Below are 23,720 nucleotides of genomic sequence, written 5' to 3' on the forward strand. Positions count from 1 at the left end.
TATCTACCTGGAAGGGTTATTGTAAGGATCAACATGAAAAGTGAACAATGACTGGACATAGTAAATGGTACTTATGTGTTATCTATAATTATTATTAATCATGCCTGAGGAACCAGGGGCCATAATTCTTCCCAAGCCATCCTTGGATTCTGGCAGGTTGTTCCTGACTCATTCTTGGATTTTGGGCTACATCACTTCATTTACGCCTCACTCTCTCCGTAAGGTTACAGGGATCACCTGCATCATGGGAGGTCTCGGCATACTAGTTCTTTATGTACTTCGTGCACTCAGGAAACATATTTGATAAGGAAAATAGCATTTTGAACATAGACCTAAAAATGGGATTTAACAAGAGCATTCACCTTCCATGTCATATATTTTAGAGTCCCTGAGTGGGACAAATGGTTAATGTCCTTGACTGTTAACTGAATCCACCCAGAAGTGTCTTGGAAGAAAGGCCTGGCGATCTACTTTCAAAAGATCACAGGCATTGAAACTCTCTGGAGCACAGTGCTGCTGACACATATGGGGTCACCAAGAGTTGGGATCAACGTAAGGGCAACTATTTTATTTTTAGTGGTCATATATCCATGTTCTCTGGGTACTTAGAAAGTCTTACGTGTTATTTTTGGCCTTTCTTATGTCCCTTCTCTACCTTGTACAAACTTGAAAGGCAGCATATCCTAGAATGAAGATAAATGGGCTGCCTTGGGGTGCTTTTGGGCAAGTAACTTTACTGCTCTGGGCCTTGGTTTCTTCGTCTGTGAAACGAAATGGCCTAGCTGATCTCCAGGACTCTTCCTGATCTCTGTGTTGTTTTACTTCCCCTCGCCCCATGCTCTGACAATGTTCTCATTGGTTTTACAGACCTTGAAAGGCTTCTTTCCTCTTGGCAAAGCTCTGTCTCTCCCTCCCTCTGTCTTTTTTTATTTTTTCACCTCCTCAAGGAAGAACTTCTAATTTGTTTTTTTTATAAATTGCTTTAAAAAGAAATTACTTTCTATACCCGTCTCATACATTTATGATTCTTCCTTCCTGGGTTTTTGTTGTTGTTGTTGTTTGTTTTGTGTTTCTGTGCCACCTCTCTGCAGTCACAGAATTGCTTTCAGAGGTACGTCGAAGAACTAGCATTACAGTCTTCTTGTTGGAACTTGTCCCGGCCCAAAGTCTATTTTTGTGGAGGTGGGTGCATTGTTTCTTAAAGGTTCCCATATTTTTTACTGATGGGAATAAGAACTTGCTGTTTCTTACAGCTGCACAACCTGTGATTTCCCCCTGTGGACATGTTCTTTGTTCTGCAGCTGGTCATATAACAATTATTTTTCAGTTCCTCCCATTTGCCTTTTGTGCCATTGTGCTGGGTGCTAGCAATAGAATTGTAGTCTCTGGGGTTCGTAATATGCTTTACGATTTGCATAGTGCTGATAACATTCTCAGTTGTGCTAGATTCTCTCTGCTTCCCTGAGGAACAGGCAGGCTGGGTATCAGCAGCCCGACCTCTCTGCCAGAAAACCAAAGCCAAGAGAGGTGAAGCGACTAAAAGCCAGGCTCGTGTTGGGGAGAAAAAAGAATGGCCAAATGCAACTCTGAGGTGTGTGTTGAGGGTCTTAGGTAACTGGTCTGCAGGTTATTCATTTACTAACTTTTTATTACAAAAATAAGACACACTCATTGTAAACAATTCAAGCAGTTGAGAAGATAAAATGAAAAGCCCCTTTCTTGACTCCTCATCTCCCAGCCCCACTCTCAGACACTGGTAAACTACTGTTAATAATTTCTCAAGTAGTCTTTGAGGAATTTCTGTTTAAAACGTAGGTGCTTGAATGCAGTGGCCTGGTCTCCTTTGTTTCCTTTGTACAAAGCTGGGGCTTAGTATCTGTTGATGGAATGAACGGCCTTACAAGTATTGTACTGCACACATTGTTCATCTATCACATGTTTTTACTTATCACTCTACCTTGGACACATTTCCATGAATAGAAGTCCCTTGCTGGTGCAGATGGTTAATGTGCTTAATTGCTAACCTAAAGTTTGGAGGTTCAAGTCCACTCAGAGGGTCCTTGGAAGAAAGCCATTGAAAACCCATAGAGCAGTTTTACTCTGACACACACGGGGTCGCCATGAGACAGAATCGACTGGACAGCCACTGATTCATCCATAGGGTAGTTTTATTTTTTAAATAACTACATGATTTCCATTATATAGCTTATCACCATTATGTAACCAGTTCAGGTTACATCCAATTTTTTTCTGTTACAAACCTTGTTGTGAGGACTGTCTGAGACACTGACTGCCAATTGTCCCTTCAATATCCGTTTCCCATTTCTATAGCAAGAGAAGGCTTAGCTGGGCATGGCTGCTCAGGTGGGCACCACATTTGCAGCTAGCAAATTGCTCCCTTGTAGCTAGGATGGGGAAAACCTGGTGGCGTAGTGGTTAAGTGCTATGAGTGCTAACCAAAAGGTTGGCAGTTCAAATCTGCCAGGTGCTCCTTGGAAACTCTATGGGGCAGATCTACTCTGTCCTATAGGGCCTCTATGAGTTGGAATCGACTCGATGGCAGTGGGTTTTTTTGGTTTAGCTAGGATGGCCATGTTTCTAGATACTGGCCAGCAGCATTGTGAGCAGAAGTGATGTGTGCAGCTTCTTGGAGCACCCTTCCAAGGGAAGGAAGGAGCAGCCTCTGCCCTTCTTTTCTGCTTCTTACCGGCTGAGGTTATTTGATGGCATGAGCTGGAGCAGCTACCTCGGTTCCAATGATAAAAGCCGACTCGAGGATGGCAGAGCAACAAGACAAAAGAAGCCTGAATCCCCTGTACTTGATATGATTGGTATGGAGCAGCCATATCAATTCTGCACTGGTTCTTTTTGAACATTCACATGAAAGAGGGAAAAAGCTTCCATCTTGTTTAAGCCACACTTACAGATTATTTGGAGGTTCCAAATAGGTACTGCACTGGAACTGACTTGATGGCAACAGGCTTGGTTTTTTGTTTTATATTATCGGGATCTTTGTTATAGCCTCCGTATCTTTTTGCACCTGTGTAGAGTAAATTGCTTAAAGTAGAACTGGAGGGTTGAAAGACGTGGTCATTTAAAATTTTGATCGACCCTGTGTAATTGATCTTCGGTTAAAGCAGCGCCTGTGTATAGGAAGCATTCATCATCGCTGTCATCTCAGGAAACAGTCCCCACCCATCTGTGTTCTTTTATCCTGGAGAGATTTACTTTTAACGTGTTTAATTCCAGAATCTGTTAAAGATGCACACAAATTCATGTTACCAGTGGAAAATGCTAGCGTGTGAAGCAAGAATTTAGTCCCAAATGTCATTATTGTGGCAAAACTTCCACTTTCTGTATCCATGTGTCTTCGTTATCTAGTGCTGCTGTAACAGAAATATCACAAGTGGGTGGCCTTAACAAACAAATTTATTTTCTCACAGTTTAGGAGGCTAGAAGTCTGAATTCAGGGTGTTTGCTCTAGGGTACTTGCTTTCTCTGTTGGCTGTGGAAGAAAGTCCTTGTCCCTTTGAACTTCTGCTCCTGGGCAGTCTTCATGTGGGTTGGCATCTCTCTTTTTCCATTCTGCTTGCTAGTTTGCTTTTAATCTCTTTGATGTATATCTCAAGAGATTGACTCAAGATACACCCTACACTAATTCTGTCTTATTAACAGAACAAAAACAGCCCATTCCCAAATGGAATTATAACCACAGCACAGAAGTTAGAATTTTACAACAGATACTATTGGGGGACACAGTTCAGTCCATAACACCATGGGGAACAATCCCTAGAGTGTGTGTCTTACAGAAGGGAAGGAGGATTGTGGAAATGGCAGAGGGTACTACTTATGCCTTGGTGTGCAGTAGCTAGGGAGAGCACACACATCTGAGTCCAAATTGTCGTGTACAAGGAAGCTATTCAGATAACCATAACCATCCCTGTCTGTCTGTCCATCCACCCATCAGTAGGTATTGTGGGCCACAGAGAATACAGCATTGAGCAGATGAGGCACATTCTTTGATCCCATGAGGTATATAGTTTAGGGGATAGGAGAGATGTTTATTATTACATAAATAATAATTGGATGTTTAAAATCTGGTTAAAAAAAAAAAAGCTTATTGCGGTCAAGTCGATTCCAACTCATAGTCAGGCCCTATAGAACAGAGTAGAACTAACTGCCCCATAGGGTTTCCAAGACTGTAATCTTTTTTTCTTTAACATTGAGGGCTTTTACTTTTTTTTTTTTTTTTATTGTACTTTAGATGAAGATTTACAGAGCAATTAGTTTCTCATTAAACAATACACATATTGTTTTGTGACATTGGTTGTCAACCCCACGACATGTCAGCAGCCTCCCTCCCCTTCTTGACCTTAGGTTTCCCATTACCAGCTTTCCTGCTGTTCCTGTCTTCTCATCCTTGCCCCTGGGCTGGTGTGCCTATTTAGTCTCATTTTGTTTTATGGGCCTATCTAATCTTTGGCTGAAAGGTGAACCTCAGGAGGACTTCAGTACTGAGTTAAAAGGCTGTTCGGGGGCCATACTCTTGGGATTTCTCCAGTTCTCTGTCAGACCAGTAAGTCTGGTCTTTTTTTGTGAGTTAGAATTTTGTTCTACATTTCCGCTTACAAAGCCAAGGCTATAATCTTTACAGAAGCATACTGCCACATCTTTCTCCCATGGAGCAGCTGGTGGGTTCGAACCATTGACCTTTTGGTTAACAGCTGAGTGCTTAACTAATGTGCCACCAAGACTCCTTTAAATTCTGATAGGAAGGATCTAATAGAGGAGGAGAGCTTGGCCTTGCATAAGAGGGAAACATGCCCATCATTAATGAGACAGAGGCATATGGGTTTGTAGTTTGTAGGATTGGGAGTGGGAAGAGAATGACCCTGTCTGCTGGTTAAAATTTTTGAATGTGGGATGTGTTGAGGGTCACTGATACCCTTGAGTTTCTAGTGACTCCAGTCAGCTTGGTAGCGTGAATTTCCCCCCCTAACATTGCAAATCTGTTTAGGTGTGAGTTCAGAGAAAGTAAGTAATTTGGTTCATACTGGGTTGGTTTTTTGCCAGGTGATGTGACCAAAGGACAGAGTAAGAGGTATATTTATAAGAGCAATTGAAATCAGAAACCCATAGAACCCAAGTTGAATAAGAAAATAGAGAAGTCAGAAATTCCTGTGGGTTTAAGTGTAGCTGTGATGGGGGTACTCAAGGAAGCCACCAGGCAGCATGGAGGGAGGGCGTGAGCAAACAGTGGGAACTGGAATGAAGGTTTTCGGGGTGGTGACCAGATCCGGAGTATGTCTTTGGGAGTGGGTCGGCTGAAGTGGAGTAAAAGAGAATTGGAAAAGACATCGAGGAGCTGAGAGAGCAGCAGGGTGGGGGGATGGCTCATCCACATGGGTGTTGAAATCACCCAGGCTGATGGCAGGAGATGGGGTGTACAGGTATGTCTTTCATGAATGGGGTTTCAGCCAAGAAGAGGAGAGAGGAAGCTGTTTGTATAAGGTTGGGAGGCATGGGCCTCCCCCACGTTGAAGGTTTGACAAGAGAGTAGAGGTGCAGTGAGTGGTCTAGAAGCAGCACTGAGGATCAGGGTCCCCTGTTAGTTTCCTACTGCTGCTATAACAGAAATACTGCAAGTGGATGGCTTTAACTAATTTATTTTCGCACAGTTTAGGATGCTAGAAGTCCAAATTCAGTCCCTGTTGGCTTTAGAGGAAGGTCCTTGTCTCTTTTCAGCTTCTGTTCCTCAGTTCCTTGGTGATCTTCACATGGTGTGGCATCTGTCTTCTCCGATGTGAGCTTTTCTTCTGTGTGCCTGTTATTGTTATTAGGTGGTGTCCAGTTGATTTTGACTCATAGTGACCTCATGTGACAGAGTAACTGCCCCATAGGGTTTTCTTGGCTAAAATTTTTATGGAAGCAGATTACTAGGTCTTTCTCTTTTGGAGCAGCTGTGGGGGTTCTAACCTCCAGCGTTTTGATGAGCAGCCCAGTGCTTAATGCTTTGTGTCACCAGGGCTCCTTTCTCTGCACCTACTCTGTTCTTTTAATATTTCAAAAGTGATTGGTGTAAAACCCACCCTGCACTGATATGGCCTCATTAACATAAAGAAAACCCTATTAGTATTTACAGCTCATATTTTGGGGGGACCAAATTCAATCTAAACACCCGACTTCACCTCTGCACCCTTCCAGCCCCTTGTGTGTGTTTGTGTGTGTGTGTGTGTTGTGCAAATGAAGGAACAAGCTTGACCTGCAGAATGGCGGGGGAGCATTGACCTCAGGGAAGAGCAGGGTGTCACTGAGGGCACCATTAGCCACCTTTCTTCTGTCTCAGTGCCATGCTTTGAGTGTTCCTGCTGTGCTTCTTGAGTTCTCCCTTTCCCTTGCCTTCAGAGTATTCCTCATAAACACTGCCATCTGCCAAGGTCAATGTACTCAGTATGAATCATCACCACCACCCCACCATGCCAACAGGAAAATGTTAAGATCGGTAGAAAAAAGTAGACTGTAACCAGGAATTTTCTAATAGCAAAAATTGTGGATTAACTTGAATATATTGCTACCTCGTGAAGAAAAATTTAATGAAATCTGTTTCTTTGTGCTGTGCTTTTTTATATCTCACACTCTTCCTGGGCTCTAAGCCATCTATTTCTAATTATGGTTCAGAAATGGCTATTGGGTGTATTTAGTACATATTATTTACATTGATTTATGGTTGAGATGTAGCTTTATTGGAAACTTAGTGATTTTTATCTATGTCATAAAATTCCACCATAATTTGATGAGTGTTACTTAAAAAAAAAAAAATTCAGCCTTTTATATGGAGTTGCATTTTTGTGAAAGCAGCAAAAACCACACACACACACACGCGCACGCACGCACACGAAAAATAACCAGTAGCCAGGTTGGTCAGTTCTTACCCTATTTTGGGCTATTTTTTTCCCTCCAGGGGAGATAGATACTAGTTTATGTGAGTCAAGAGCTTATAGCAGCAGCAGATTTATTTATTTTTTTTAACAAAACTTAATTGTCTTTTTCCTTTTTGAGAATACCTCTGTCCCAAATCTTTGTGCTTCTGTGACCTGTGAACCTTCTGTGATAAACAGAATGTGAGAATGTTAACGATAGAACCACTAGTGCAAATGGAACCTTATCCCACTCAACCCCCACACTACTGATTTTGTTGGACTGAATTTTAGGCACTTTTCCTAATCCCAGTAGAGTTTTCCAAGTATTGGGGAGGAATGATAATCGGTTTGATATTGCCAGTGTCTGGCCCTTAGCGGGGCTAAATAAATGGTTTTGACCAATGTAATTGCTCTTGTATGTACAGCATTTGGTTAAGAGTATTGACTCCCAAGTATGACTCTGTGGATTCAAATCCTAGCTTTACCACTTGTTGCTAGTGGCCATTGAGTAGGCCTCCAACTCACGGTGACCCCACATACGATGAAACAAAGTGCTGCCTGGTCCTGAACCATTCCTATGTTCAGTTAGTTAACAGTTGGACTCTTATGATCTATAGGTTTTCATTGGCTGATTTCTGGAAGATGATTGCTAAGTCTTTCTTACTAGTCCATCTTAGTATGGAAGCTCTGTTGAAACTTGTTCAGCATCATAGCAGCATGCAAGTGTCCACTGACAGAGTGGTGGCTGCCCACGAGGTTCATTGGCTGAGAGATGAATCCAGGTCTTCTGTATGAAAGACCAGAATTCTACCACTGAACCCCACTGGCCTTGCTCTACCGCTTACTGACTGTGAACCTTGGGCAGATTTTTTAGCCCTTCTCAGCCTTGAGTTTCTTGTTTGTTGAGTGGGAATAGTAGTAGTACTTACCTCACAGGATTGTTGTGTGAGAATTAATAGTGCTTAACATAGTCCCTGGATTCCTGGTGGCACAGTGGTTTGGAGCTGCGGCGAGCTATGGCTGCTAACTAAAGGGTCAGCAGTTTGAATCCAGCATCCGCTCCTTGGAAATCCTATGGGGCGTCCTACTCTGCCCATAGGGTCACTTTGAGTTGGAATCAACTCGACAGAAATGTTTTTTTTTTTTTTTTTAAACATAGCCCCTATGAGTCGGAATCGACTGATGGCAATGGGTTTGGCTTGGTTTTTGGTTTAGCAGAGTCCCTGGCACATAATGAAGTATTCTGTAGCTGTTATTATTCTCATGTTGGAGTATAAAACTTGGGTTCAGGTGACTTATCAGTTTGATGTGTTTGGAAATTGTTAAGTATTAAATTGTGTTTCTCCATTATTCACAATATTCCTTGGACATTTCCCCTTCCCAGTAAGACCTTTTCTGACCACCATACTTAAAGCTGCGACTGTCCACTCCTCCCCCTTGCCATGCCTATCTTCCACCCCCCACTCCCTATGTTCCCTATTTCCTACTTTATTTTCTCCACTGTGCTTATCGTGGCGCCCAGGTGGCGCAGCGGTTAAGAGCTCGGCTGCTCACCAAAAGGCCGGCAGTTTGAATCCACCAGCTGCTCCTTGGGAACCGTATAGCGTAGTTCTACTCTGTCCTGTCGGACTGCTATGGGTTGGAATCAACTCAATGGCAACAGCTTTTTTTTTTTTTTTTGATTGGTACTTATCATATCCTAATATACTTTCCATTGGGCAAAACTGCAAAAGTTTTCTTTAAAGTGTTAAAAAGCAAAGATGTCACTTTGAGGACTAAGGTATGCCCAACCCAAGCCATGATATTTTCGTTCGGCTCATATGCATGTGAAAGCTGGACAATGAATAAGGAAGACTGAAGAAGAATTGATGCCTTTAAATTATGGTGTTGGTGAAGATATTGAATATACTATGGACTGCAGAAGAGTGAACAAATCTGTCTTTGAAGAAGCACAGCCAGAATGCTCCTTGGAAGCAAGGGTGGCGAGACTTTGTCTCACGTACTTTGGACACGTTATCAGGAAGCATCCAGTTCCTGGAGAAGGACATCATGCTTGGTAGAGGGTTAACAAAAAAGAGGAAGACCTTCAAGGGGGCTGGATTGACACAGTGGCTGCAACAGTGGACTCAAGCATAACAATTGTGAGGTCGGCACAGGACCATGCAGTGTTTTGTTCTGTTGTACATAGGATCTCTATGAGTCGGAACCGACTCCACGGTACCTAACAACAACATGTACTGTCTAGTAGACTTATTTTTTGTTCCAGGCTGCCTTTATTCACTAGAATGCAAACTCTGTGTATCTGTTTTGCTCACTGTTCTGTTGTCAGTGCCTAGAATAGTGCCTGGCACACAGTGGATTCACAATAACTCTTTATTAGAAAGAAGATGTTGACTTTGAAAGTGGTAATATGATTCTGTACACCATCAAATATTATAAAAGCTGATGCTGCCATCTGAGCTTAAAATCTTTTATTTGGAAGTTCACTGAGAGTTCACTTATTTGCCTATCTAAAAACTCCTCTCCTAATTGAAGATAATGGAGGCCAAGTAAAGTATGTTTGAAGGGATGAGTAAGTTGGATGAGGAGAAGCATAGGATGACATGATTAACTAACTTACCTGTTTACTTCTGACACCTTTTCTTTCAGCATGAGCACTGGGAGCAGGGGATATGCTTGTCTCAATAGTTGACTCTTTTAAGTATTGTTTTACTTCCTTGTCTCTTTTACGTGGAACACAACTTTTGTTATTTTTCTTTCGTAGGGCACCAATGCCTCTGCTCTGGAAAAAGACATTGGTCCAGAGCAGTTTCCAATCAATGAACACTACTTTGGATTGGTCAATGTAAGTATTTAAAAATGTGTTATTTTAATCAAATGATTTAAAGTGCTTAAGCAACTTCAGTGGCATTTTCACCATTACCAATTTTTAAGTAATTGTTGTTCTTGCTCTTTAGTAACTAGAAATGGCAAATGTTTTAGAAGGGAAAAATTTAATCCATTTTTGAAAGTCTTGAGCTGTCCCAGAAAAAATGGGTTTAATTATTGCATCACGTTGTCATTTTTTTTAATCTGTGCTTTAAGAGATTTCCTTTGCACACGCAACTTTCACAGCTATTTTATTAGCCTTTGTAGCCAAATCTACTTTTATATGGTTTCCCTTTATCAATCTGGATGATTTTTAGGTGGTGTTTGTTTCAATATGTATCTGTACAGCCAGAGTTTTAAAAGTGCTACCAGCTCATCACCAGTAACTAACTATAATTTGGTGGTGGTGCCTGAAGCAGGGGCACCATGTGTGGGCAAAAACTGGGACACATTTATCTCAAAATTACATTTTACCTGTGCTGAGTAATAAAACTATTTGCTCTTGAGTTGGTTCTGACTCATGGTGACCCCATGTGTGTCAGAGTAGAACTGTGCTCCGTAGGGTTTCCGATGGCTGATTTCTTGGCTAATTTTCAGGGTACTTCTGGGTAGACTTGAACCACCAGCCTTTCCATTAGCAGCAGAGTTCATTAACAGTTTGCACCCCCCATGCTCAGCAATGCCCCCTTATATATGGCCAGGCTCAGCTTCCTTGCCAAGTTGATTATAACCGTGTAGTAAGGCAGTATTACCTACCACCCTTCTGAGTTTTCTTCTCACCTGATCCTTTCTCTCCATGTGGAAGTTTTAAGTGACATCAAGTGTTCACTCACAAAGACCTGGTTTTCTGGAACAACTGCTTTGAGCACATTTTGTTAGTGCCCAGGTGTGATAGGTAGAAATTTCTGTTGGGGAAGCTGGAAATAATATCTGCAAGTGAATGCCATCCTGTGGTATAATGAAAAGAACATGGCCTTGAAGTACTGTAACACTGACTTAAGTAGTTTGAACTCTGCCTGTGCTGCTCATTAGCTGTGTGATTTTGGCAAGTTACCTGACCCCTCTAAGCCTCTGTTTCCCCATCTGTAAAATGGGAATCAAAATGTCTCCTATCTCTTGGGGTTATGGTAAAGCATAATTGAGAGCTCCTGTTTAAGATCCTTACATGAGGCCGAGAGGCATATTGTGGACACTCAGTAAACGTTAGTTCCTTTCCTTCCCCAGGAATTGTCATTGGATCAGCACCAAGTGTTATTGAAGGGGGTGTGGTAAAGGAGAGACACTGAGAAAGACAAAGGATGGAAGGAGGAAGGCTAAAGTACTGGAATAGAGGGAATTATGTTGGCAAAATACTGACTTCAGTCTCTTAACACAGATTCACTTAGCCGTTCTGCACAGACCTCTGCTTAGCTCTTGAAGGAAAATGAATTAGGCCATTTCTTAGTTTGTAGAGGAATTGTGAGATCTAGGTTTATTAACTGCCCCATTTATGCTCCCTTCCAGTGGTAATTTATGAAAGCTCCAGCTTCTCTGTAAGAAGAGGCTTGTCTGTTACATAATTGTGTTGAAGTGGATTAAAAGTATGTAAAAATAGGTAATTTTCTATTTTAGCATATGTAGAAATGTCATGTTAAGTATGGCAGAGCATCTGTCTCCCTCTTGGGTAAATGACACACAAGCCTACAACTGTTTCAGAAGGGGTTTGTGTTCTATTTTAATCCTACGTGCAGCACTTTGTGATTTGTGTTATTAATCTTGTTATTTCTTTTTCCTTTTACTGAGCATGGAAAATTCTAAAGTGATAGTCAGCCTCAGCTGTGTCCTCCTCAGAGTTGGTCTTCTAGTCAGTTGAAAACGAATGAGGTGGTGATATTTTCCCCTCTACAGTCATCACCTGTGTATCCATGATTTTGCAGAAATATTAAATATTATCGTATGGGCCCTAATCTGACTGTAAGGGAACGGGACTGGGGTGGTATTGTACTGGTATAGAGTTGTCATCTTGGTGGCAACAAGATGAAGGGTAATTTAGAAGTTAAGATGGTGAGGAGCTGGTGGGGTTACTTAAGGAGGCATCTTTCTGCCTCTACTGCACTGCGGTAAGTGGGGAAATGTGGTCTGAAGCTGGTGGGCAGGGGCCCTGGAATGCTAAAACGAGTTCTCATTCAATTGAGGCTGTTTCAGCTGAGCCAGTAGTTCCTACTTCTTGGATTTCTTTTTGATTTGGATTTGTATTTTCACTGTCATGAGCGTTTTGGTGTGTTTTGCAACGTAACATCTTTTATTTAGCCAGCTGCCTTTCTGGGTCTCCATGTTATATAGATATTTCTTCCTTCCTCTTCTTTTTTAAGCATGAGAAGGTCTCATTAGACTCTTTATCAAGGCAGAGTACTTATTATCATTTTAGACACTTTTATGTGCTAGAGAGGCACCAGAGTTGCTTTGTTTCAAAGAGACAGGGTCTCAAGGTTCATGTGAGCTTTTATTCTTTCCCTGTTGATGTAGATCAGACAGCCAATAACGTATAGAGTGCTTTGCTAGTTTTCTGATATGGGGAGCTGAACGCAGATTAAGGGAGATCTGAAATGGTTTGTTGAGGGTGGCCTTCTCCCTCTTCCCATGGATTCCAGAGGGCAGCATATCCCTAGACTATGCCTTGAGCCATCCCTGTTGTCCTTTGGCAGTTTGGGAACACGTGCTACTGTAACTCCGTGCTTCAGGCATTGTACTTCTGCCGGCCGTTCCGTGAGAATGTGCTGGCATACAAGGCCCAGCAAAAAAAGAAGGAAAACTTGTTGACGTGCCTGGCAGACCTTTTCCACAGCATTGCCACGCAGAAGAAGAAGGTTGGTGTGATCCCACCAAAGAAGTTCATTTCCAGGCTGAGAAAAGAGAACGGTGAGTGGTGACAGTTCTGTGTAGCCACAAAGTGAGAAGGGGTTTTATTTTGTTGTTTGCTTTTTTTTTGGGGGGGGGGGGGCTTTATTTTTTAGAGCCGTTAAAGAAAAATTATGAGATGGTAGAGTTCTCTCATACCATCCCCCCCGCCCATGCTGATTCTTCTACTACTAACGGCTTGCATGCCTGTGGTATATTTGTTACATCGATGACCCAATACTGAAACGTTATTAACCAAAGTCCATTGTTTCCATTAGGGTTCACTACTTGTGTTGTATTTGACAAGCATATAATGTCAAGTGTTCATCATTATAGTATCATGCAGAGGAGTTTCACTGCCCTCAAGATGCTCCTTAATCCACTTAATTTTTTAAAGGAAAAATAAATGTGATCACCTACTTAAATATTAAAGAAAAAAAATTTCTCTTTCCCAACCAGTATACGTAAAACAAAAGTAGAGTAGAACTGTGTTTAAAAATTCAGCTTTAGCAGCTTATTTTGGGAGGATCTTCTGTTTTCCTTCACGTTGGGAAGAGTCTTCTTCTGGGCAAGATCATTGTCAGGGGAAGAATTACCCAGGCAGACTTTCAGTGGGACACTGATTGGAGTAAATAGGCTGATGCAGTAATTGAATACAATAGTACTATCTTATAAACTTGTCATGAGTGATGAAAACAAATGCATATTATCTAATGAGAGCCTCTGCTGATTTAAAAATAATCCCTCTGATTTTAATTTGCCTAAGGCAATTAAAAGATACCAAACTGATGTCTATATGTGATAAAAATGCCCTGCTGTGACTTGAATTTTGGGGGGTAGCATGGCAGTGGTGGTAGAAATGAGGTGTGTGTTCCAGAAATTTTGCCTTGGTAATTTTTATGACTACAGAAATAATATTTGATATGGCAACTTGTGTTTGTGCTGGATTCATGCTTACTCCAACAGACTCGCACAGTTAATCAGATGTTTGTTTTATAAAATCTCGTTTAATTTGATTGCTGCCTTTCGAAGTTGTTATGGTTTATACATACGAGGATAAAAATAATTGGAGTAGGGAAGGAGGCACAGCACTCCCAATCTGGTTGTAAGCATGATTAATGGTGCCGTTTCACAGCTGCACTCAACTCTTGACTGTCCTTTCCGCAGGGAGCAGCAGTAGGCTTCTGGAATCACTTGTATTTAGTTTCAGAGCGCTATCAGATAGACCCATCTTCCCGCATATCTCCCTCATCTCCCTGTGTTGGCCGCTTCCAGGCTGGTCTAGGGTTTGATATGATCTTTGGGAAGAGACCCCAGTTGCTCTGGATAAATTACAAGATGAATAATTGAGCATTGGTTGTTGACATATTAAAAATTGATACTTTATCAAGTAGTTTTCTGTTCTTTTTTTGTAGAACAAATAAAAATTTTAGTTGCTTTTTATATATTTGATGACTTATGGAGATTTGGGAAATTTAGTTCTTGGCGGGTGGCAGAAAATGGAAGTGAAGAAAAGTTCTTTTAAAACTTACCCATTGAAGCTGCATAATAGAAGTGAATGCATTTATATTCCGTACCTGTCCGCCCTTTGCATACAAATATAAAATAAGCAGGTCCTTTGCTGTTTGAGAAGCAGAGATTGAAATAATGACCTTCTCCTTTCCAGATCTCTTTGATAACTACATGCAGCAGGATGCTCACGAGTTTTTAAATTATTTGCTAAACACTATTGCGGACATCCTGCAGGAAGAGAAGAAACAAGAAAAGCAAAATGGGAAATTAAAAAATGGCAACATGAACGAACCTGCGGAGAACAATAAACCAGAGCTCACCTGGGTCCATGAGATTTTTCAGGGAACGCTCACCAATGAAACTAGATGCTTGAACTGTGAAACCGTAAGCATTCAGAGGGCTTTCACTTAAATTGCTTATCTGCGTTTATGCAGGCTCTGTGGTGTGAGTGTGGTGTGGTATTGTAGCGCTTAGCAGTTGCCTTCATTCAATATGTTGGACAATTCCATTCTGTTATATGAAACTCAGATGCAATCTTTTGGAAGCTGATGTCCATCCAAGATGTGTCAGCTGGCTAAAGCAGAGTACTGAGGAGAGTGGATCTCCTCAAAGGCTTGCTTGCTTTAAACCATGGGCAATTTTACGCATTACCCGTTGTCTTCAAGTCAAATTTCGACTCGTAATGACCCCATGTGTGTCTTACAGAGTAGAAATGCTCCGTAGGGTTTTTCTTGACTGTTATCTTTATAGAAGCAGATCGCCAGGCCTTTTCCATGGAGCCACTGGGTGAGTTTGAAATGCTGACCTTTAGGGTTAGCAGATAACCGAAGAATGCTTGTGCTACCCAGGGGTGCTTGGGCAGTTTTGGGATCCACAAATTAAACTATTGATTTGAACCTTAGCCAGCTATGTTGAGAAGATTTTGGTAACCAGCAGGCCGTGTGTAATTCAGCACAGAACATCACCCCAACTTAAAGGGCATCAGTGTGGTATGGTGGGCTTGAAGTCAGAAGACACAGGCTTGAATCCTGTTTTATAGCAGTTTGCTGGGCGCCTTGGGCAGAGTCACAGTGCTGCTGTCAGGGTTGGATAGCTTGTGTGTTGGGATGAATCTGGCACATGGTAGGCACTTAATGTTAGTTGAATTTGGAGACATATTCTCCAGAGCATGATTTAGGATGTCACATTTATTTGGTATATTTAGTTTAAACTCAACAAGTGGCCGTATGATGGAGTGGTTAGGAGTCCAGCTCTGGAGCCAGGTTGCTCTAGTTTGTACCCTGGCTCTGCCCCTCAATTGCCGTGGGACACTGGGCAAGTTACTCAGCCTCTCTGTCCTCACTCCCTTCGTCTGTAAAATGGGGATGATGAAGAAGGTTGCAAAGAGGAGTAAATGACTGAGCGCTTGTAAAACACTTAGAATCATGCTTGGCATGTAGTAAGTATGCTATAAATGTCATCTATTATTATTATTTAATAACAATGCAGAAATATGTGGGTTCTCAGAGTTTCTTGGCATTGTACACAAAACTCTGTAGGATTGTGAATTTTTCCGATGGAAGAAGTAACTTTCATCATAATCTACGATGGGTCTGTGACCTAGAAATGGTTAAGAAATGTGAATTTACACGTCAACAGCTATGTGTTGATAGCAGGCTTTTGTTTTTGGCAGTCCTTCCCTTTTAAAGAATTTTCGAATCAACATTCTGATTTGTTCATTGTAGAAGCAGTTGGAAAACACAGCTAAGCAAAAAGACACTAAAAATTACCGGTAATCTCCCTACACAGAGTTGGTAAATTCGTTACATTAAAAAAAATTGTGACCACATTAGCCTAGAGATAACCACTTGAACATTTGAAATATGTCTTGCCAAAACATTTTCTGTACATGCTTATTTGTCTAGTGGTCCTCCCAGCCTCCACCCCCTCTCTCACTTCCTCCCTCTCTTCTTCCCTTTATATTTTATAAAAAAAAATATGCCACTAAAATTCAAACAGAAAAAGTAGAATAGTAGTATGAAGCGCATGTGTCTGTTACTCTGTGTGGACCATTGTTAATAACACATTGTTAACACACTGGCCATCTTGATTATCTGTCCTTCCCTCCCCCCTTCACTGAACTGGTTTATTTTTAAACATTTCTCAGATAACCTATCATTTATAAAAATTTATAATTTTTTCATTACTTTGTTGTACATCTGTAAGTGGTTAGGAGACTTCTTTTTAAAAACATAAGTACAAGTACTGTTATCACACCTAAAAATAATTCCTTTAAATCATGATTAGTATACTGTTAAGCTTCTTTATCATGTCATAGATATATATGTATATATGTATACGTACATACACGGTGCCCTGGTGGCACAATGGTGAAGAGTTGGGCTCCTAACCAAAAGGTCAGCAGTTAGAATCCACCAGCCACTCCTTGGAAACTATAGGACAGTCACCATGAGGTGGAATCCGCTCGACAGCAGTGGGTTTTTTGGTTATGTATATATGTTGTTGTTGTTGTTATATGCCTTCAAGTTGCTTCCAACGCATAGCGACCCTATAGGACAGAGTAGAACTGCCCCGTAGGGCTCCCAGGGAGCAGATGGTAGATTCAAACTGCTGACCTTTTGGTTAGTAGCCCATCTCTTAACCGTTGTGCCACCAGGGCTGCTCTGTTCTCTTCCCCCGCACCTCGTCTCTCCCTCCCCCCTCCCCACCACACACACAGTTTTTTTTTTAAACAGTTGATTGATTCAAATCAGGACCCAGACATGGCCCACACATTGCCTTTGGTCAGTATGTGTCTTAATCTGTAGGCCACTTTACTCTCTTTTTTTTTCTTGCAATTTATTTGTTGAAGAAATGAGTTGTTTGTCCTGTAGATTTTCCCACATTCTGAAAACATCTTCCTGGCGTTGTTTAACATGTATAGTAAAAGGGTAGTGTGTTTCTACCACCTACTCTTTGTTTTTATTTACCTGCCTATTTTATGTTCTTTTTTCTCTCTCGCCTTTTTTGAATCAATCAAAAAAACTTTGCGTTATATTGTTAGATACAAATTCTTCTATAGGTTACTCTAGAGGTTAGAGCATACATCCTTGATTTATTTCATTTGTTACTACTTTCCCAACAATGCTAGAACGTTTAGAATACTTCATTCCTTTTATCTTTTCCCATCTTTTTGTTATTATTGTCACATTGTTTTGTTTGTAATGAACTCATAAATTTTAGCTTTTCATGTGTGTTAATCCATTGGAGTTCTTAAATTCTTTTTGATACTGATTTTATTTTCAGAATAATCCCATGACTTTAAAAATAAAAATTAGGGTTCTACTGTAAATACTAAAATTTGCAGATTTGCAATCTTTTTTTTTCTCCTTGTTTGATAAGGAGAGTGCTTCTTGGCACCATCCTTGTCTTACCTCCCGTATCTCTTCTGTCACCAAGTCCTATCTGTTGTACCTACTTCTCTTGGTCCTCACTGTTCCAGCCCTAGCTCGGGCCACCCATCAGTCTCAGCTAAACTACTGTGGTAACTTCCTACTGGTTCTCTGCTTTTTCTCCTCCATGTTACTCCCCTGCTGAGAGTACAGTAGTTTCTTCACGTTTATTTAGACTGCCAGCTTGTTTCCAATTTTGAACGATTACGAATAATGCTGCAGTGAACATTCTAATACATAGACTCTGGTGCACGTAAACCCAGGATGGACATGTATGTGTGTGTATATGTGCATATGTATGTGTGTACGTGTGTGTGTGTGTGTGTGTGTGTGTGTGTGTGTGTGTAGGGAGAGAGCTACAGAGGGAAAGAAAGTACGTTTGTCAGTTTGTATATGTGTGTTTATCATTGACCTCATTAGATAGTGTCGGATTTCCAGAGTGGTTGTACCAGTTTACACACCCAGCGTATATATGAGCATTCTTGTTGCTCTACATCCTTGTTTATACCAACAACTCTTAGATGTCTTCACTTTTGCTAATCTGGTGGCTGTATGGACAAGGATTCTTTTATTCAACAAGTAATGCTTTTATGCATTATCTGCTATGTAAAGGCATGAGGCACTGAAGATGCAGGGAGGGCCTTGCCTTTTTTGAATTTCTAGCATGGAAGGCAGACATTAACAACAAAGTGAATACTTAGCTATGTAATTAAAATCGCAGTGAATGTTGTGAAGGAGAAATACACACTGCTCTGTGAGCTTTTGGTATAGGAACCACAACAATAGGACATCATATTTCTGTATTCGTTGCCTGGAAACCTGCACCAGATTATATAGCTGGTCTAATCCTTTTGGTTGTCCCTGAAATTAACACTCTTACTCAATCTGTTTTGTGGATTTTCTGGAAGGCTCAGAAGGTAGGCTCAGTCACATTTGTAGTTTCATTATTCTCTATGAATAGGTCAGCTGATCGACACCTATCCAAAGATTGCATCCTCAAATTTATATTCCAAAAGCTGTTACCTAGCCTGTTATTTCCTGGAGGGTTACCATGGATGAGAAGCCTGCGCCCAAAGATTCCTCCAAAAAATTCTGGATGATACTGTGAAGTTTGATATAACAGGATTCCAGTCATTTACACTTCATATATGGAAGTGAATGAGTGTGTGGATGTGTCTTTCTGGAAAATGGTGTAGTTTGAAAAACCTACTTTTTTTCTGCCCCTGAAATGATTAGATGATCTGAGTCAAGAATATTTTTTCTCTGGAGTTAGTTGGATAATCACCTCCATTTTATTAGATCTTTAGACTGGACAGGATCCTAGGAGTAATCTAATCCTTTCTCTACCAGTGCCCAAGTCCCTCATGTGACGTCCTGGCCAGTTGGTCACCAGCATCTGCTGGAATCTGTCCAGAGACAGGGAATTCAATCTCCCAAGGCAATACATTCCATTTTTAGAAAGCTCTGGTTATTAGAAAGCCCTCCACTTTCTAAGAAAGTACCTAGCCTGCAGGCTTTTTTTGTTATTGTAAAATGTTGACAGTTCAGTGTGAAAGAAGCCCTAGGGTTACAAGGTTTTCAGTCTCTGGATGAGAAGCAGGGAACCCCTTTGAGGAACGCCCTCTGTTCAGGGCAGGCCTCCCTCAGGCAGTGCTTCGGTAAGAATTGGCAAGTCCCAGTTTGTGAAACCTCACAGTGGGATTAAATTGAAGTGGATCCTAAGCAACAAATTAGCCCCTGGGGAGGTCTTGCCCTTGCAGCTACCTCAATCCGGAGTTCCTCCAATTGTAGAAAATCCTTTGTGCCAGCCTCGTGCTTTCAGAAAAAAAAGATTCCCCCCCACCGCGCTCCCCGGGTATTACCCTTTGTAAATGTTGCTTGTGATTGCCTTTGCAAATGCCAACTGGGGGATTTATGGAGACAAACCATTTCATTCTGCAGTAGATTTGCAGAGACTGGTTTAAGGGGATAATTCAGTGCTGACTTTTCCAGATAACCTTGACAAAGGCACTTGGAAACTGGGGCTTTTCCATGCTACCCTGAGCTCTCCCTTGCCCTTGCTTGGTTCATAAGGTTTGCTAGGACAGATGGAGCTTAACTTTGTTGTTTTAATTTCCCCTCTTATAATTCAGTTGCATTTTTGTTCTGCGGCTTCAAGACACATTTATATCTGCTGCTGGAGTCAAAAGGTTGTTTAAAGAATTGCTTTATCAAGTACTGCCAAAGAGAAAAATTAATCTTAACTTTGATTTTCAGGGTTTTCTTACCCACGAAACCAACTATTAACTGTAAAACAAACAAACAAACCCTGACCCCAGAATTGATCCTGCCAATGGTTTTTTTTTCACCCAGAGTTGCTAATCTTTTCTCTCCCATTTGAAGCCAGGCTTACTTAATTTAACTTTCAAAAGCTATCATGGCTGCAGGTGGGTGAGGGCGGAGACTACCTTTTGACCCGATTATCAGATGATCTCAATAAAAGGGGGAGGGCAGGATTCAATCAGTTATGTTGAGATTAGCCAATGGTTGGTTGTCTATTCTTCTCCCTTCTCTTCTCTTTATAAACCTCGTTGTAACTAGCTTACTTTGAGCCACTTTTTTTTTTTTTTTTGAATCAGAGTGGTCCCCCTATATACATGTAGAATAACTGCTCAGAGTAAGGAAACCCTGGTGGTGTGGTGTAGTGGTTAAGAGCTACCTCTGCTAACCAAACGGTCAGTAGTTCTAATCCACCAGGCACTCCTTGGAAATTCTATGGGGGCAGTTCTGCTCTGTCCTGTAGCGTCACTAGGAGTCAGAATCGACTCCGCGGCAATTACAGTTTGAGAGAGCGAGCTCAGTGTGAACCTTATATTTCCATTTCTTTGTTTTGATTATTTTTAACAGTACCGATTTTACAGCTCCTTTTTGCCCTTTTTGCAGAGGTTAAAACTTATCCAATAAAGCTTTTGAGGCCTTCACAGAAAGAGGGGTGGTAATGGGTAGTGTGGGGAGGTCATTTCCTCCTCAGTCCTTTTGGAGATGCTGAGTTCCAGGGCTTCAGATTGGCTGACCTTGCCTTTTTCCTAAACCCACCATTTTGGTGCCATATTAAGCTGGTACATTGTCAGCTCATGACTGAGAAACGTGTGTCTAATGCCTAGTCACGTTTGCTGTTAAGCCTCTGAAAGGAATCTGGGAATTTAGAAGCCCATTTGAAGATGCCTTTAAATAATTATTCAAGAATTTAGCAAAGCTTTATGATTTATATATATGTCTTATATATTAATTTGCTCTATTAATTGATTTGTAATTAATTAACTACTTGAAAAAGAAGAGCAAGTAAGGTTTCTTCTGTCCTTTTTAAGCTAGAGGGGGAATTCCATGCCCAGAATGTGGAGGAAAAGAAAGGAGAATAAGATGTAGCCTATAGTTGCTGAGAATATTGCCATCTCTTACTGATATATGTTTCCTTGGAGACAAGCTGTGTTTTCAGTTAGACCAGAGTGACATCCTCCTGTGTGGGAAGAAAATGGTTTCATTTTCTGGCAGCTTCCTTAGAAGGGAGAGGCAAAAAAAAAAAAAAAAATTGCTTGATCTGTCATTGCTTTTGACTCTGTCAGTCTGGGGAAAGAGGAGAGAAAAACCCAAAGGGAAAGACTTAGTCCTGCAGGGTTGATTTCCCTGAGCCCTGCTTTCATTTCTGGACGTAGTTTGCATTTGGAATTGAGAAAGTTACAGTGACTTTTTTCAGTTAATTAGATTTGTACCTTTTGCCCCCTCCCTGAAACCATGAAGAGACTCGTATGCAACAGGAGAAAATGTTTTCTTTTTCTTCTCCAAGTAGAAGAGCTTAAGAACTAATTATCTAAATTATACGTGATTTCAGTTGGCTTTAATCCTTTTATTTTCTCGCAGATAAGGATCATTTAGGTAAAACAAACAAGTTCTGCTAATTAAAAAATGTACTTGTGGGTTGTTAAAAAAAAAAATCAAGCAGGAATGTATACAAAAAGAAAATAATTCCATAATTCTACCACTCAGATGCCACTATTGGCAGTTAAATGCCTTTCCATTTGTTCTGTCTTTTGTTCAACTCTTTATTCATTTAGTAAGTATTTATTTGGTCCCTACTAAGTGCCAGGAATTATTTTTCAAATTAATTTTTGTTGTGCTGTAAGTGAAAGTTTACAAATCAGGTCAGTCTCTCATATAAAAATTTACATACACCTTGCTATAAAAATACACTCCTAATTAATCTCCCTCTGATGAGATAGCATAGTACTTCCCTCCACTCTCTCTCCTCATGCCATTCGGATAGCTTCTGGCCCCCTCTGCCCTCTCATCTCCCCTCCAGACAGGAGATGCCAACTTAGTCTCATGTGACCACTTGATTCAAGAGGCTTGTTCTTTACCAGTATCATTTTCCATCCCCTACTCCAATCCAATCCCTGTCTGAAGAGTTGGCTTTGGGAATGGTTCCTGCCGTGGGGTAACAGAAGGTCTGGGGTCCGTGGCCTCTGGGGTCCCTCCAGTCCCAGTCTGACTATTAAGACTGGTATTTTTACAAGAATTTGGGGTCTGCATCCCACTGCTTTTCTGCTCCCTCAGGGTTTCTCTGTTGAGTTCCCTGTCAGGGCAGTCATTGGCTGTGGCCGGGTACCGTCTAGCTTGTCTGGCCTCAGGCTGATGTAGTCTTTGGTTTATGTGATCTTTTTTGTCTCATACGCTCATGATTATTTTGTCTCTTTGGTGTTCTTCATTCTTCCTTGTTCCAGGTGGGTTGAGACCAAAGGAATTATTTTTGATACTACAGTTATAGCAGTTAAAACAAAAAGACAGTCCCTGCTCTTTTGTTCATTAATATATACACATTTAATGCTATACATTTCCCTCTAAACACTGTTTTTACTGCATCCCACAGATTTTTGTGTTTGTCCTTAGTTCAAAATAATTTCTGATTTTTTTTTCATTTTTATATATTATTTTCTCTTCCCTGGTAATTTTTTTATTAATTTTTTATTCTTACATTGTTTCTTTTTGAAAATGACAGCATAACATGAACGCATGTTCTTATGTTCCCAACTAATTCTACACAAAACATTGTATGCTGCTTTATTTTTTAAATATTTTCTTTTCAGTGAAAGTTTACACAGCAGATTAGGTTCCCATTCAGTAATTTCTACACAAATTGTTCTGTGATATTAGTTAGATTGTTCACAATGTGTGATCATTCTCATTATTTTTAAATTTCTTTTGTAATCTCTTCTTTGACCTTGTATTACTTAGAAACGTGCTGTTTAATTTCCAAATATTTTTTTTCCCTAGATGTCTTAAAGTTACTGATTTCTCATTCCTTTGTACTTCGGGGATATACTCTATATGATTTCAGTCTTTTAAAATTTACTGAGATATATTTCATGATTTATGCTGGTAAACATACTTGAAAACCTTGGAATTACTGTCATTTTGGATCAGATAATTCTTCGTTGTGGGGGCTGTCCTGTGTCTTGTACGGTGTTTAGTTGCATCCCTGGCTTCGACGCACTAGATGCCGGTAGCATCCCCACTGTTGTAACAACTAAAAATGTCTGCAAGTGTTGCCACATGTCCTCTGGAAGGTAAAAGGTCCCCTTGCTGAGAACTGCTGGCTTGAAAACAATGTTTATTTTGTGGTTGATGGGTATCATATCCTCTGTCAGTTAAGTCACGGTGGTTGATAGTGCTGTTCAAATCTCCTACGGTGGTTTTTTTTGGTTTATTTATTTTTTGGTGCCTAGTTTTTCTAGTGAAGGAGCCCTGGTGGCACAGTGGTTGAAGTGCTGGGCTGCTAACCAGAAGGTCGGTGGTTTGAATCTACCAGCTGCTCCAAAGGAGAAAGATGTGGCAGTCTACTTCCATAAGGATTTATAGTCTTAGAAACCAGTGGGGGCAGTTCTACTCTGTCCTGTAGGGTCGGTATGAGTCAGAATCAACTCGACAGCAGTGGGTTTGGTTTGGGTTTTTTAGAGAGGGACGTTAAAATCTCAGTTATTGTTGTGGAATTGTCTTACTTCTCTCTCTAATTCTGTTAGCTTTGGTTTCATGAATTTATTATCTTTTTAAAAACAACTTTGTTGTGGTATAATTTATA

The 23,720-nt window shown here is 40.8% G+C and overlaps 1 protein-coding gene across 1 annotated transcript in view; it reads left to right on the plus strand.

Moving 5' to 3' along the window:
- Nucleotides 1-23,720, plus strand: part of USP46 (ubiquitin specific peptidase 46) — a 76,633-nt gene that overhangs the window by 24,022 nt on the left and 28,891 nt on the right. The window contains exons 2-4 of the mRNA XM_010595672.3: nucleotides 9,685-9,765; nucleotides 12,473-12,686; nucleotides 14,332-14,561. Coding sequence (XP_010593974.1) covers nucleotides 9,685-9,765; nucleotides 12,473-12,686; nucleotides 14,332-14,561 — 525 coding nt within the window. The remainder of the gene's footprint in view (nucleotides 1-9,684; nucleotides 9,766-12,472; nucleotides 12,687-14,331; nucleotides 14,562-23,720) is intronic.

Source organism: Loxodonta africana, chromosome 5, assembly GCF_030014295.1.
Source record: "Loxodonta africana isolate mLoxAfr1 chromosome 5, mLoxAfr1.hap2, whole genome shotgun sequence".
In the NCBI taxonomy this organism is placed as follows: Eukaryota; Metazoa; Chordata; class Mammalia; order Proboscidea; family Elephantidae; genus Loxodonta; species Loxodonta africana.